Source organism: Trachinotus anak, unplaced genomic scaffold, assembly GCF_046630095.1.
Source record: "Trachinotus anak isolate AG129_WGS33_773 ecotype Australia unplaced genomic scaffold, CSIRO_AGI_Tana_v1 ptg000032l, whole genome shotgun sequence".
NCBI classification, from domain to species: Eukaryota; Metazoa; Chordata; class Actinopteri; order Carangiformes; family Carangidae; genus Trachinotus; species Trachinotus anak.
In genome coordinates, this window is record NW_027273883.1 from 6,400,679 (window position 1) to 6,417,929 (window position 17,251).

Below are 17,251 nucleotides of genomic sequence, written 5' to 3' on the forward strand. Positions count from 1 at the left end.
AAAAGTTTCTTTAGTGTATAAATGCCACTGGGTACCCTAAACAGTGCAACAATTCAAAAGTTCAATCAAACATTACAAAACACAAATAAATATAATTCTTGGAGCCATAAATGTCACCATCATAGTATTAAAGTTCATATGTGCTTTGGAAAATGACATGATATTTATCCTTGTTTTAGAAAGTGCTCTTTGAGTGTGAGATGAATCAAAATGAAAGAACATTTCTACAAACGAGGCTCAGTGTCTCATTACTGCATTATTGACTGATGACAGCGGCTGCACGATCTGTGCAAATGGGTGATGAAACACAAATTATCTCATCTGTCTCTTGTACTCTACCTCAACCGTAATGTGCAGAGGATCCACAATCTGCCAAATCATGAGTGACAGGAAGTCGATAGCCAGCAGCACTCCAACTGTTGCGTAGAGTTTCCATGGCTCCAAGTGTTGCTGTGTGAGTTTGAGGAAAGAAACACACACACACACACACACACACACACACACACACACACACACACATACATACACACAAGTCATCAGCATCCAAGGGCATCACAAGCCAGTCCACAAACAAAGACAAACAACCAAGACAAATAATACGACAGGCGTCCTTGTGATTTCTGGATGACTGGGCACAAATTGTCTTTCTGTGTCTCATCTGAGTGTGTGTACAAGTGTGTGTGTCTAAGTATATTTTAGGAGCAGTGGGAGTTGACGTGTGTGTCTGCAAGCGACACACAGAGAACCGCAGTGGCTATATTTATGCTGCCACCTGAAATCATCATTTATACACACTGAGATGAAACTGCTTTTGTGTGGACAGTTTCCAAAGCGACTGATATCAACTCCATTATTCTTAACTCGAGCTATAATGGAAGCAATACACCCGTAACTGAAAACAAGCAACAAAAATGAGCTCTCCCACTTTGCTCCCCCTCTGTCTTTCCACACATATTTTTTTTTTTTTTTTTTTTTTTTATTCGACCATGCTGGCTTACTCCCAGCACCTCCAACATAGTAACAGCTATTCAAGCGTACAATGACTACAACCGAAAAATAAAATAAAGAAGAAAACACATTACACAGTCCTGAGCGCCTCTTCACTTGAGTTGCATGAAAACTGATTTGAAAAGCGCTCATTCTTCCCTCGATTTGTGAAAGTTTCTTTAAATACTTACGCACAGCTCTCTGGCAAATTGCCCTTCTGTGGACATGAAGAGAGTTGAAAGTCAACCCGATTCGTTGTGCTTTGGCTCAAATAATAAACCCCCCGAAGGTTGGATTTCTGCATAGAACTTTAATACTCATCCATATTCATAAATATTCCATAAATGGCTTAATCTCTTATTCTTCTGATTAGGTCTTAGAAATTCCCACAACACATCGCAGACTGGCAGTATCTTGCTGGCTCCAGGATACACTATCTTCAAGAGGAGGCACACACACCCACACACAAATAAATATATGCACGCTTGCTCTTAAACACACCAGCATGCAAATAAAGTTGATGAAGTTGGCATCAGGGGCTTGGTTATGTGTGCCCCAAATTTGCTATTATCTGCATGTTTCCACGCATGTGTGTCTGTGCATGTTCTTTGTGTGTGCATGTGTGAAGTACAGTATCCATGTCAGTGTGTGTCCAAACCCCTTATCCTTGCACTCTCGCTGCAACCCCGCCATAGTGAGTGATGCCGAGCTGGCCTCTTATAAGCTTATGTTACTAGGAAGCCTGCAAAGTTTCTAACTTTTTTTTATCAGCCAGCGCCACACATGCTGCACAGCCTGGCCTCCCTCTCCCATCCTTTCTCTGCTCCCCTGAGACCGCTGAGAGGCTTATCCCCCCCCCCATACTCGTCCTCCTTACCTTCTTCTTCTCCTTCTTCTCATCCTTCTTTGTGAAGAGGGTGTGGACCCACCAGATCTTGGTGAACATGCTGCCGTACGCCAGGCTGAAGCCGAGGCCGAGGAGCCACAGGCGGAACTGGAGGAGAGGACAATTTTAATTTACTTTATTTAAATGTAATTAATTAATTTGTTTATTTGTTTATTTAATTATTATTTCATTTATTTTGAAATATCTTTATTCTAATTTTAATTTTAAAATACCTTTATTCAGGGGTGTAGGGCCCAGTGGCGTACAAATATAAATAGACATCATCTATCCATCCATCTATCAGATAACACTTTACTTTAAGTCCCCTTATTTAGCACTTATCAGCAGTATATAAACATTTCATTTAATTTAACATTTAATTAATCGCTTATTACACACTGTATAGTAGTTATAAGCAGATGTGTTGTTTAATGTATTTGTCAGCAAGTATAGCTCCTCCTGTGGGCACAGATAAGGAATAACAGTTGATGACAAAACAGTAAAAAGTTGTAATAATATAAAACATTTCTTCATTGGAGAAATTATAGATGTGGACAAATACTGCACATGAATAAATATTTTTTAAATGACCTTACAACTGCTTACAACTATATTCTAGAGTTTTATAAACCATTTATTAAATTCTTTATACTGTTTGTAAAACGCTAAATGGGGACTTGAAGTGTGGTCTTTTTCTTTAACAGGTGTTTTATTCAAGTTATTTACTGCAGATAAAAATATAAATTACATTAAAATTTTCTCTGTCCAAAAACCTTATAGAGGATATGGGGGTGCTAATTTAGCCCTGAACATTGTCTGCAGGTACACAGCTGGTAACAAGGCAGGGCAATCTGTAAGACGCCTGAGAGGCAAAACCTGGATGAAAAAAGTTGACAAACCACGCAGAGACTCGCGGCTCACTAAGGTTGTTGCTCTGAGCACAGAGCGATAATTGAAGGTGACTCAGTTGAAAATATCAACATTTTTAACAGTCCCTCTCTTTTCTCATGTGGACGGTGGTGGCAGTAAGAGTTTAGTTTAGTTTAGTTCAGTTTCTGTAAAAATAAATAAATAAATAAAATCTACCTAAGAATATGAAAGTGAGCAGGACAGAAATGGAAGTTTCCCCTCATAAGCTCTTGCCTGTATTACTTTCTTGTAGAATCCTCCCAATATTCAGATTTTTTCCATTAAGAGAAAAAATTAGAAATAAAAATATGCTGTGCACATTTCTCACTCTGTCACGCATCCATACATCCATGAAGGGGAGATGAGATTAGATCGGATGAGAGCAAAGATGAGATGAGATGAAACAAGAGTAGAAATGAGTGGAGATGAGAGTAGAGATGATAAAGACAGTAGAGAAAAAGAAAGGGGAGAAGATATGAGACAAGATGAGTAAAAGAGAAGAGGTGAGGAGAAGAAAGGGTGAGATAAAAAAAGAAGGTCAGGGCAGAGGAAAATGGTGGTGATTTGAGAAAAGAAGAAGAGAGGAGTAAGATGAGATAAGGAGAAGAGAGGAGAGGAGTGAGGTTAAAAAGAAAAGAGGGGAAAGTACAGGAGAAGGAAGGAGAGAGAGGTGAGATTAAATATGACAGAGAGGTGTAAAAATGATGAGAGGAGGGGAAGAAGAGAAGGGGGGATAAAAAGAAAGGGTGAGATAAGATGAAAAAGAGAAGAGATGAGTGAAGGAGGCAGAGAAAAGGAGGAGAGTAAAGGAGATGAGAGGGATGAGATGAAAAAGAGGAGCGAGAGGAGAGAGGGGAAAGAGAGAGGGAATTTACAGGGAGGTGAGAAAAGATGAGATGGAGAGAAGACACAGATAGATAGATAGATAGATAGATAGATAGATAGATAGATAGATAGATAGATAGATAGATAGAAAGGTAGAAAGGTAGATAGGTAGGTAGAGGAGGGGTGAGAGGAGCCAAAGGAGGGAGACAACATTCGAGGGGAGAGAAGGTAATGCAGAAAAAAGATGAGATGATAAGGTGAGATACAGAGAGCGAGCAGGAGAGAGATAATATAAGTTTGAGGAGATGAAGTAACAGAAAAAAACTATCCAGAGTAGAAGGTCAGAGGCAGAGAGCAAGACAGAGGCAGAACAAAGCATGAGAGAGAATAAGTGGACAGGGACAAAGAGCAGAGGAGCGACAGAAATGGAAATCTCCCTCTCGCCTCCACAACACAAAGACTCAACACGGGTGACAGAGAAGCACTCCCACTCCTCATTACTGCCGGGATCCCATCATCTGTGTGCTATTCTAGCAGGCAGCCAGTCATGGCTGTGACACCAAAAAAACCAAAATTCATTCAATTAATTAACTAATGATGTTTGTGTTTCAACCACTAAAAACCAAACAACACTGCTGGTTTGTTTCGCACGTGCCTGCTTACGTCACAACTGTCAGGGCGTCACGACACCTAAATGTGGGTTCTGCTGAAAGTAGGACCACAGTGTCACAGCAGGGCAGGGCTTTAGCAAAACCGACAGCTGTAACTGCAAAGAGCAAAAAAGTAACTGCAAGGTCCAGCAGCGCCACAAATCAAATACAAGGAGTCAATGTTAATTTGAGAGCAGGGAGGTGTAGGCTGTTGTGGTGAATATTAAACTTTTGGATTGTGTGCCTTAACCCTGGATGACGTGAGGCCTGTACCACAAAATGAGATTTGTGTGTTAGCCTTAACTCACTAACTCTTTGACAGACACCTCCATTTTTGTGCAACCGCGAGAATAATGTACCCAAAATCAAAAGGCTACTGTTCCTCAACCCATGTGATTACAATCATGATCCCGACCTCCTTTGAAAGGTTAATTAAATTAGATTTAACAACCAAGAAGTCAGAATGAGTATAAGAGACCTGTAATATAATAATGTAATATAAGACCTGTTGTGTGGCAAACACTTTGGAGCCAGAGCCTCGTCTGTGTCAACAGTGACATAGGGATCCTAAGATGCTTTGCACAGGTAGAATCAATACACTTAGAGCTTTCAATGTATAATTTGTCAAGGTTATGTGAAGATAGAGTACAGTATAGACCAAAATACACATAAAGTAGTGATACCAAGGCCCCCTGCAGATGGCACAAATCAACAGAGGCTTATGAACCCACAGAAGTTTATATTAACAAAACTCTGGCAGCGATCCCACAGTTTCCAAAGATACCAAACATGAGAGGGTGAATTTTGAGGAAATGTATATAAGTGGACGCTGAGGGAATTCATGAGAGAATTCTGCACCCATAAAAAAACATGGGTTTATACCTATTCTAAAAAATGTGACAATGTCAGATGATATTTCCAACCTTTAAGCTAATTACAACAAAAAGAAGAGGGAAACTGTACATTAAAGTCAGGCTCAAATTAAAATGCATGTTTGTTTTTCCTGCCACAGCATACATATATGCTGTGTAAATTCAATGGAATAGTTTTTCACTTAACCAAGGTATGAAAATTTAAATTTAAATTTTAACTACTATTTTTAAGGTAAAGAAGAAGAATGCATGTATGAATTGTTTGAATTATAACACATAATAAGTTTCTTTTCAATGCAGACCTCGTTAAAATAAAAAATGTTTACTGAGTACCAGCGTCAAATCAGTGAAACCAAATATTTGCAGACATTCCCCAGCCCTACTGTTCCCCAAGCCTTCTGGCTCTTCTGTGCCTCTGTCTGTCTCTTTCTCCTGTTACCTGGCAGACAACAGGGAACTGTGATCTGTGGACGTGGTGACCATCAATCCCCAGCGGGAAGACTGCAGCCAGAGCCATCATGCAGCCCACCGCTGTCATGTTGTTCAGATAGGGCTGAGAGTTCTGGATGTATCTGAAACGGGGACACAGATAAAAAAAACATATTTAGAAAAACGCTTATAATTTATGATTCAGCTCCGAGGTACATCTGATAAATTTCTAAGTAAACAGGCATTAATTCTGTTGGTGGTCTGTTGTGAGCTCTTAGAAATGCAATCAGTCGCTGTTAATTGCTCTCGTGTTGGTTTTTAATGGAAATTTTATCATCTTTATTTGGTGGTTCAGACAGTCTGCTGTGTTTCATCACTCTGGGAAAAAAAGAAAGGTCCTGATATGGAACGCTGCTCTTCCCCGAGCATTTCCTTCGATATGTGATTGACAGTCATTAATCTAATCAGTGTTGACAGAAGGAAAGTTCCTGTCTTCTGTGAAGCATTTATTACAGGTTACATTTATATCTGCCTGGATTTATTTACCTAGTGACAAAGAAAAAGGAAATTCCTGTGCAGCGGATATTTCAAAACAACTGACTACAAACCAAACTTCAGCACAGTGAGAGGAATCATTGCTCCATTATGTGGAGCCCAGCAGCAGGTGAGCCATTTCCCTCAGTAATTATGAATTGGCAAAGATACCAAAACATGCACAGAAACAATATGTTGATTGCTCTGGATAATCCACTGATCATGCTGTCAGCTGTTTTAATAGGGACTTATTTTTTGGTAACAAGACTGAGCAGCTCTGTGTGGCTGTACACAGACACAGCAGTGCCTTGAGCTAAATGCTAACACCAGCAAACAGGAAAAATACCACTCACTCCAACTTGGCAGCGTCCATGCATTTATTCCAAGGTGGTTAGCCCTAGTGCTAACATTGTGGCCACACCAGATAAACAGCCTAAATTAGGTTTATTTGCTGTGTTACATATTTGTAGTCGTTCATTACCAACTGAAACCAGATGCAAACAGTGTATAGCTCTGCATAAAGTAGCTGAAGGGATAGTTTGAGTGTTAATATTGGGTTTTATTTTGATGCAGCTGCCACCATTGGCACATTTGCAGCCAACAGTTTATTGACATGTCTGTGGTTGTTTTCACCGAGTGGGAGATATCATCTATGTCTGTGTGACTGGGCTTTTCCTATTAGAGCCCCCACAGTCTGAAACTCTCTCCCGGCTGAAACCAGATACTCTAACTCATTAACTTCTTTGAAAATCTCTTTTTAAAACACATTTCTCCCTCTTCTCCGTTGTTTTATCCCTAATTATTGTTTTTATATGTTTTATTGCCTCTTTTCACTTATTGTCAGATACTTTTGCATAATGTTTGAGATATGATAAGTTTTAATTTATGCTTCTTTATTTTTTGTCTATACTCTTTTTACTATGCTCAGGCACTTTGGCCCTTATTTTTTTTCTATGCAGCACTGTAACTTTGTTGAGAAAAGTGCTGTATGAATTAAGTTATTATTATTATTATTGTTATTATTATTACTGTGTCAGAAATTCCCAATATTTCCAACTAATGTTAAGTAAGTGGTGTCCCAAATTTATATTATATACCGATTCTAAGGTTTTTAGTATAGATTATATTCACACCTGAAAAGTGACTAAATTAAGGATATTCTAACCAGACAGCATATATACTAAATAGCTGATTTCTATGAGTGCTATTGATGGATACTATCCTTCCGCGATGCAAAGCACAAATGAAACGGAGGAGCTGCTCACAGCTGGAAAAAAAATAAAAAGAACTGTGGGTGGTTGTGAAACAGCTCCAGAGAGATCTTAGAAAACAAAACAAACAGAAGAGTTCAAACTTAAGAAACATTTTTCTGTCTGTTTATAAAGTTTAACTCAGTCAGTGACATTTGAAAGTCACAGTTTGATGGACGTCTGTGTATTGCATCACTTCCTGTCAGTATTCTTTAACTGATGAAACAATATACTGTGATGATTAGTTTGGACTACTAGATTTGTGTGCAGTTGGATTTGGCTCACAGCTACAATGTTTACCATGCTCACTGTCTTAATTCAGTGTCTTAGCATGCTAATAGTTGCTAATTAGCACTAAACCCAAAGTACATTTGGGGCTGCTGGGAATATCATTCAATTTTGACCAAAAATGTGACCTTATGATGACAGTAGATGAGAAGTTAAGGGATCACCAAAGTTATTACAATTAATCCTGAGAGGAACATGAACGTGTGTAACAAACTTCATGGCGGTCCATCCAGTAGTTGGTCAGACATTTTTCTCAAAACCGTAAATGTCAACTTCTTGGTGGCTTCTGAGGAAACGTCAGGGGATCCTTACAGATTCCTCATCTGAGGACCAAGAATCTGTATAAAATGTCATGACAATACATTCCAAAAGTTGTTGAGATATTTGAGCTTTGACCACAGTGGTGGATTCAGTGGAGACTGTTATTGACACTGACAGTGAGGTTTGTGGATTATCCAGAGAAACAGTGAAAGACAAGTTGCTACTGAAATTTTCAAATGTAATTTCAAGGACTCCCTTCTCCTCCACTGTAAGAGCGATACCAAAGATGAATATCTCAAAAACATGGACAGACTTAAAGTACCTGCATGAATACCATTTAAGGTTTTTGTAATGTGGGTGAACTGATCCTTTACTTTTTTAAACCTACGACACTGTATCATGTTGCATTGGTGGCAACAATTAACTTTGGAAGCCTTAAGCTCCTATCATGCACATTTCTCTGCCTACATTTCTAACATCAGATGAAAGTTTTGCCACTGCGCTGAAGCGTGGCTGTGGTAATCATGTTTAAACACAGCACTCTATATGAAAGTGTAGGCAGGAGCTTAAAGGATAATAAAGCGCAAAGCAATTACCATAATAACAAAAAATAAGTATAAGATTCCTGGTGTGTTCATTTAACTGCTACATTAGAAACAATCACAGGGCTATAATGTTCTCAGAACTCCAGATTTAAGACTTCTTTGTTTGGTATAATCTGCACTGTACCATAACACCCACCCACCCAGCACAGCAGCTTTCCACTGCTCCTCTTTTACTCTTTCATCCCGTTGACCTGCCCTAGTGTTGCCCTGAGGCCACGCCGCTTATTTACTGTACAGCCACGCACCCGTGCAGCCTGCACACAAGCACGTATTAACATGTACATACACTCTCTCCTGTGCACACTGGCCCCAGTTCAACCTTTGATTCCTCTGAAAAATCTTTAATGCTGTTACATACCATGAATATATGATGTTCGCAACGCTGCAGGAGTTTCTTTCTGAGGTGAAGTGCTTCTTTCTTCCTTTATTATGCACCATGTCTTGTGGCTGCTTTGAATTATGGTCGATTGAGGCTACTGATGGAAGAAAAACCGGTATCTTCTCTCGCTGAATGACTGCTGAATGTCGTTGGGGCTAAAAGATTCTTGTGTGACTCTGAGGGGCCAGATGCTTTAGGCTGCTTTCACACCTCACCTGTTTTGTTCGGCTAAATTGAACTCTGGTTTCTTTGGGCTGGTGGGAAAGCTGTCAATCAAACTCTGATGCAGACCAAACAACCAGATGGAGACTGAAAAGGATGGACTCCGGTGTGGTTTGTTTTACAACCACAGTATTTCATGACTGTGGATAGGGCTGGGTTAAAAAAAAAAAAAATCAATTCTCAGATTCAAATCGATCTTCATTTGAATAATCCAATAAAATCCCGAGATCGATCTTTTAATACCTGCCTTTTACAGTCTCCTATGGATGTGTAAAGCTGTAACCCTGTTACTCTCACTTGACCACCCTTCTCAGGCAATGAGATCTGGTCTCATGAGAAAGAAAAACATGGCGGATGCAGCTCCACTGTAAGCACAGGTCTAAAGGCAGATGTGTGGTTGCACAGGCTACAGTGTGCTACAGTGTTAGCAATGCACTTACCTATTATTTCTATTTCTATTATTTCCTGAGATGTGTGTCTAAACCTTAAATTAAAAAGTGCATCCATTTGCAATACAAGTAATATTTTCAATAATGCACCAGGTTAGAAGTAAAATTTACAGCATTAGTTCTCTGAGAATCTCATTCATATCCCAGCAACATTGGTACTGTAACTGATTAATCTCTAATTGAATCAATATTGGATCTAATTAAATTATCTTGTAAATTTGAATTGAATCAATTTGGGAATACCCAGCGCTAATAGTGGATGTGTTGATTTTAAAATGACTCAACGACTATTAAAGCCATCTGCTGACAGTGAATTGATCAGATAGAAATCTAAAAAGAAGTGATTTCTATTAGCAATGTATATATTTAAGCACATCATTTGGTATTTAATCAAAAGCAGTCACAACTGTGGTCTGGGATCCTGCTCTGTGTACTTCAAAAAGTGCCTGACATGGCAATACCACTGTAATACCCCCTGATAATGCTTATAATCAGTTGGTACTCTGTGAGCTTTTGTGACACCAGACAACATAATAATAGACATAAGAAGCTTTGAAGTGCTGCATGACCTGCTGTGAGTCACCAGAATTCGATTTCCCCACATAGGTTCACGTAGCACTGCTGATGGAGGAAGAGGACGATCGAGTGTTTGGCTCCTGGCTCGTTTGTAAAAAGCTAGTGTGAACCGACACCGGACCAGAGCTAAAATACAACAATATATCATTTTTCTCTTGGTCTGGACCAAATGAACTGAACTACAGGTGTGAAAGAGCCCTGAGGGACCAAAATTCAATATTTGCTGTTGACATTTTATATCACTGGAGGATATTCTCTAATAAAACTTCACTGTAGCTGCACTGGAGACACCAAAACATCATGTCACTGGGCAGACAAACAACAGCTGATATTTAAACAATGGCAAAGTGTTTTGGTTTCCAGAGGGCTACTCATTTAAGACTGCATTTGACTTTTTCTTGTTTTTAAAGTGGATTGATTATGTATTTTTGCCCCCCCTAGCAGGCCAGTAGGTGGTAAATCTGTTTTGTAAAAACAGGTGAAATTATGTTTGAGTGGTACAGTGGAGCCAGCCAGAGATCTACAAAGAAACAAACCTCTCCAGCTTTCCATAAAACTCCAGATAAAAGACTAATGGGACTTTAAATCATTTTGACCCAGGTCAAACATAAAAATACTACGTTAAAAAGACATCAGAGAAAGGCTGCGCTTGGTTCACAGACATGTATTAAGCTTGGAAATCCTAGATCAAAAGACACTCTTTAAAGGAAGTCTATTTGCATTTGGTCTAGGGCCACGCTTAAGCAGTGACAATGAAACCAGCTGCTCGCTCCCAGAAAGCCACACCCAAATCACTAACTTTGTAGTCCCCAAAACTTGACAGGCAGCGGCACCATTCAGCATTTACATTAACCTCAAAAGAGGGAAAGATCTCCGCTGAACACTTGAGTTATTTTTGTCCTCTGTGTCACATCAAAAACTCACATTCTCTCCACACTGCATGATCAGCTGGAGGTTGTTAAAGGAAGTCAGCTCCATTCACTATTCAAATACTTCAACTAGAGCTACTGTGGCTCCTTAAACAGGTGACCTTCATCTAACAAGACCCTGTATTTAACTCTGTGGCCACCAACGCTTCATTTAACTGCGCTATAGGGGCCCCCTTAACCATGACCTCCCTCGATTACCTGTAGGTTTCACTCAGCACTAATGCCTCTCAGAAGGACAGGAGTGGATCAGGAGTGGAAAAGCATGGTGTGATGAATACTGGAGCTGCATCTAACAATTAGCTATTGATTATTCTGCCAATTATGAATCGTTTACTCTATAAAACGTCAGAAAACAGTGAAAAATATCCATCACAAATTCCTAGAGCCCAAGATCGTGTTGTCAAATGTCTTCTTCTGCCTAATCAACCAAAACTATTTCATTTACTATAATGTAACTCCAAGAAAACGAGCATATTCTTACACTTGAGAAGCTGAAACCATTAAATGCTCGACAGATTTGCTTAAAAATTTACTTAAACAATTAATCGTCTCTGAAAATAGTTGACTTAATTTTCTGTTGACTAATCATTGCAGCTCCAGTGAACGCACATGCTGTATCTGGGGCTTATTAGTGAGGGCCTGGTAATGAAATGATGAGCGTGCGTCCATTCTCATTCAGTGCTGGTGAGAACTTACCGGACGTTGCCATTGTAGATGTTGAAGGTCAGACAGACGATGCCGAGCAGGATGCCAAGGCCGGCGAAGACGGACACGGCCGCAAACAGCTTTTGAGACAAGAACCTGTACTCTTCGATCACCACTGTCCGATCAGCCGGAGGTCCAGCACCTGAACGGACAGGGAGAGAAACACGATGAGTCAAAATGGTTCCAGTGCCGTCTACCTTTACAAGACCCCGGACACATCCCACATCTTGCTGTATTAACGGGATAAAAACTTATATAGATCACTTCCGAGAGCTCCAAGTAATTGCTTTTCACAGCTGGGTGAGGATTGGACTTTTAAAAGCCACCTGAGGGCTGTGTTTTTGTGGCCCCATTGGATCATGCTGTAGAGCTGTTCCCACCAGTGAACTTGTATCAACCATCTCTACAATCAGTGCTGTGCACGAACGTGCTCATTGTTTTGGTGAACGATGAACTGAACGAATCTGTTTTGCAGCTAATGATGTGAACACACCAGAAGGTGGTGGTTGGAAACGAAAAAAGCTGTTTGGCAAAAAAAAAAAAAAACAGAAGAAAGAAAGAACTGTGTTTTGGTGATTCCAGCTTTTTTAATGTGAGGATTTGCTGCTTTTTTGGCCATCTGATAGTTAATTAAACATATTTTGGCTTTGGACAAGACTTTAAAAGATGGCTCTGGGAAACTATGAAAAGCATTTTTCATCATTTTAATCAGTAATGAAATGAATTGTTAATTGCAGCCCTAATATCTTCTCTTCTATTCCTTGAACAGAACTGGTCTAGGGTCAGTTAGTACCAGTCAACAGTACCTGGATGTTTCACAGCTGAAGCCACAGAAACCACAGAACCAGGAAATTATCACTGAGAGCCAGGCTTGCTTTTACAACCAGCTCACATTCACAGTCCTATCTGCTGCCCAATGAGCAGCTTCACTGGAGCAGCTGGGGTTTAAGTGCCTTGCTCCAGGGCATCTCAATGGTGGTAATAAAGAGAGAGGCAAGTGTTGGCGTTTCATTTTCCCCACCCAGATTCATCCTGCTGCTCCTGAGTTTGGACCAACGTGTTTCTGGTCACAAGCCCGCCTCTCTACGGTGACTTTAAAAGACTGAATGAATCATCTTTCTTCACAACCGCACAACTTGTTCACAAATGGAAAAATGATAAATATAAGCAATCAGCATCTAATTATTAGAGCACCAATTACTGCAGTTAAGTGGAAACCATAACTCCTCGTAACTTTTCATAACGATGGAGCCGCTGAGATTTCTGATTCATAAGAAACTGCTGCACGTAATTTCTTGCCTTCAGTGTTTACCGAGATGCAAGCAGCTGTAGTTTGATAAACATCAGTGCTTTAATTACACAGACTTTCATTCAACACTACAAGCACCAAATAAAGTCAAGTATCAGTTTTCTCTTCATGCTCTCTCTCTCTCTCTCTCTCTCTCTCTCTCTCTCACATAGAGAGAGAGAGAGAGAGAGAGCTATCATCGTGTCCTCTTTTTAAACAAGTCAAGGAATCAGCTGAATGTTGTTAAATCATCAGCATCACCACAATAAAAGGCCGTCAGGAAACACCTTTTCAACAAGGTCAGACGAAGACATCATCATTAACAGTCTGAAGGGAATCTAACACCGTCATTTCAGTAAACCTGTGAACTGCTTTGTGCACGTGTCTTAAAATGCACAACCAACAGTAGCTGCCGGCGTGGTTCTTCAGAGGTGCTTGTCAGCTGGTCGAATAGCTTTGACCATCTCTGTGACGGCTGGCTTTTCACTCCGCCTTCGAGCGTGGCCGTTCAGAACAACTGTAAAACACATTTGATTTCCAACGTGGGTTGAACAACAAGTCCTTCGAAGTGTTTCTATTAGAGCGCAACCCGACCCTTCGACATTCAACTGGCTGTGTCGGCAGCAGTCAACAGCCCTTTATACTGTATTATTTCACGCTGAAGAAATCATGGAAGAACAAAACTTTCATCAAAGAGAAATGCCTTTGCCCTCACAGTCATTATTCTGGCTGTTTAATGTATTAAATAAAAAATAATAACTCCATTTATGGAGCCCAGAGTTCTTATTCACTCCACCACCTCCATAAAACACTGATACAGTGTCTGCACAGAGAAGTAAAATATACAACCGTCAACCATTACCAATGATTTACACTTAAATGTTGAATTCTGTAATTCAAATAATTTAGTAGGTAACTAAGTAACTTTGCTGTTATTTAAGAGTTGGAGCTTTAGGGTTTTAAAGAGTGCGTGCGTGTATACTAACCCCCTAATTATTCATGCTTGTCTAGCTTTAAACCAGAAGAATTCCTCAGTGAGGAGGGTTCAAAGAGGGGCAGATGGACAGGGAGACACTCAGCAGCCTCTGAATATCTGTCTGCCTAAATCTGGGACTGCCTGCACATTTGTGTGTCTGTGTGTTTGCGCTCGCGCACAAGCCAATGTGGACTGTATATATACTATATCCATGATAAGCATGTAGACCTACACAGTAAGCATGAGTGAATATGCTCAACAAGGTGCAAATAAGTGCAGGGGAGCGTTTACACATGCATGCACAGTGTGCGTTTATTGTGTGTATGTTTGTGTCTTAGAGAGAAATGGAGGGAGACAGGGTGTGTGTGCATGTCAGAGGGGAAGCAGAGCGCGAGTGTCAGCACTGTGTATAGCTGATGTGTCAGATGTCAGTGGAAAGTGTCAGAGTGTCGCCCCCTCGAGGGTGGTAGGGTGTCAAGACGCCCATCATGCGCTGTTTAGATTCTTGTCACTGCCGTCACACAACCGACGAGTATCTGGTGTCATCTGACTGAGGAGCGATGATATGAGAGGGTTTCTGCTTCCCAGAGTTTAATTAAAAACCTCTTAATACCCGACAACATTTCAAAGTGCGATGGAAATCCACAGGGAACAAAACAGCCTGGAATTATTTGTGAATGTATCACATCTTTTAAGCATGTCCCAGTCGTGTCTAACAATAAATCCTGCTGATGTAATTAATGAAATAAATGCAACCTGACCCCAGACATTAGGGAACAAAACGGATGGAAAAATTAGCCAATTAAAAATCATGAACTCATGCAAGTTTTGACTAAAATCAACACTTGCTTGTTATGTGTTTTGCTAAAGGTCTGAACTGCACGACAACAACCCCACTTTTAATGTGCGACGCCTCTCAAAGACAACATTTTCTTACTAACATCACTGTCTGTAGCTCGCAAGAGGGAAATGTAAGATTTTCTAATACCTCCTGAGGTTTTTTTTGAAGAAACTGAATTCGATCGTGTAGATGTGAAAGCTTCCATTTGTTTGTGAGAGTGAGTTTGAGAGTGTTTGTCCATCTGTTTAGTTTACTTGAAATCTGCTGTATGAGCTACATGAGAGCACGCAGTCTGAACAGCATGCACAACATACGATGTGTTGAAAAGTAGCACAAAGGTGCAGTGACCCAGACATGTCACGCCATTTTTTTCAAAAGTGCAGTCAGTTGAGACAAAGAAGTATGAAGGGGCAGCCTTCTCTCTGTATGTACTACACCCAGTAAAGTCTGTTTACCGATCTTGGGAGTACTACTGCATATGTCAAAGAAGTTGTATTTAGTCTTTTATGGATCCAGGGGGAGCTCTGCCAAAGTGGCGCTTGGCTCTGAAGGCTACAAGTTTGAAAATAAAAATAAAATCTGGGGGTGTGGAGTTACAAAGAAGAGAGCTTACCAAACCTCTGTAGCCCACTCCTCATCTCTGCTTGAGGCTACAGGCTCCAGGCTACATCAGCACGAGCTGCTAACATAACACACCCAAGTCTCAATTGTCAGTGGTGGAGCTGCATTGTGGGTAATGTAGGCACCAGGCTTTGACAAGCTAGGAGAATGCATAGAATACTAAAGATTATATCTCTGTTTTAAGACAATGTTTTAGGAATGCAATGCTAGATCGATGGAGTACTCTTTAGTCTTGCTTCTATGATGCCGGATTCCTTGCTTTTATTGAATCTGACTAAAAGTTGTATTCTTATTTGATCTAATTTAAGTCTTATTCTATGATTGTAGCCACTTTTGTTGTATTTCAATGTTTTATTTCCCAACTTTGAATATATTTGTATAATACACATACAGTATAATACATATTTTTAAAATTATGTTATACAAATATGATATAAAGCACTTTGAGCTGCATTGTGTGTACAAATAAAGTTGTTATTATTGTTACTATTATATGATGCATAAAAGACTGCTAAATAAATGCTAAACACTGTATATGTGACTGAATGAACGTACCGTATAGAATAGTAGTACACTTACTGAAGGTTGTGTGCATGTGTGTGCATGTGTGTGTAAACTGTCCATTCAGTCAATGCATTTGCACCATTTAAACCCTCCTCCGTCCTTGATCAAGGAATCAGGACAGGGTGTTGCCATGGAGACCCAGCTCTATAACAGTTGCCACAGCGATTAGAAGAAGAGCTGAGCTGAAGTGGTTGTTAGAGCGACCGTGAAGAGAGTGAGAAAGTGAGGCACGGAGGCGCCTGGTAAACACACGGGAAAACAAGCGGAGGGGTTAAATTGAAAACCCCCAAATGTACTCCACCCTGTCAGCTTGGAGCAAATCAACCCCCCCACCTATAAAAAAAAAAAAAAAAAAAAAAAAAAAACTTCCCAGAACTGACTCAGCTCCAGAGAGCAGGAAATTACTCATTTCCTCTCAACAACTAGATGTCAGATGGATGTGTCTTTATTTGGTAAACAGTAAAAAACAAACTCAGGCTCCAGTAGGGGATGGGGGGGAAACAAAACTCACCACTGACACTTTGGAGGGCGAGTCAGTTTCAACTCAGCAGGTTTTAAGCGGGCGAACACCGAGCCTGTCACATTGCATTGCAAAAAGCCAAACTAAAGAGCTGGCAGCCGACCTGGTGAAGGACATGTTGCCTACATGCATACGGGTCATCCGTCCCTTGCCAATCATGCTGACCTGGAATCTCTACCTCTTTGGGGTTCAGTTAAGCCTTGGCAACAGATCATTTCCTTAAAAGCCTAAAAAAAGGTGGTTCTCCACAGACCGCGGCGGCGTGCAGGATTGATTAGTGGCACATTCTGTCCAGGCACAAGTATGTCACCTCTCCAGGGAGCGATGGGCCAGTAAACAACTACAGAATTGGTCTTGGTGTCTGAGGCAAATCGACTGTAAAAGGTTTTCACAGCGAACTAGAATATGGGCAGCAGGAGAGTAGGTTCTGGTTAGTCCAGAGGCCTTCACACTAGAGGCTTGGAGAGAGAGATGTGAGGCAAAGATAGAGAGGGACAGGTTTATATCAGTAAAAATAATGGCAAGCTACTGTATTTCAGTTTGCCCTGTTGATTTGTCCCACTTACCATCACGGGCAGCAGTTGGATCTGCAGCACAGGCTGTGATACACAGCTTAAGGAGGCCATTAAGGTAAGGCTGAGCAATTTGCTTCAAACTCACACTCATAACAAATTCAAATCTTAAC

General features: G+C 40.5%; 1 protein-coding gene across 4 annotated transcripts in view; it reads right to left on the reverse strand.

The window, feature by feature from the left end:
• Positions 1-17,251, reverse strand: part of gabbr1a (gamma-aminobutyric acid (GABA) B receptor, 1a) — a 76,062-nt gene that overhangs the window by 12,446 nt on the left and 46,365 nt on the right. For all 4 annotated transcript variants that reach the window (XM_071470595.1, XM_071470596.1, XM_071470594.1 and 1 more), the window contains 4 exons: positions 11,748-11,898; positions 5,569-5,701; positions 1,865-1,981; positions 340-450 (listed from right to left, as the gene is read on the reverse strand). In XM_071470595.1, the coding sequence (XP_071326696.1) occupies positions 340-450; positions 1,865-1,981; positions 5,569-5,701; positions 11,748-11,898 (512 nt within the window). The remainder of the gene's footprint in view (positions 1-339; positions 451-1,864; positions 1,982-5,568; positions 5,702-11,747; positions 11,899-17,251) is intronic.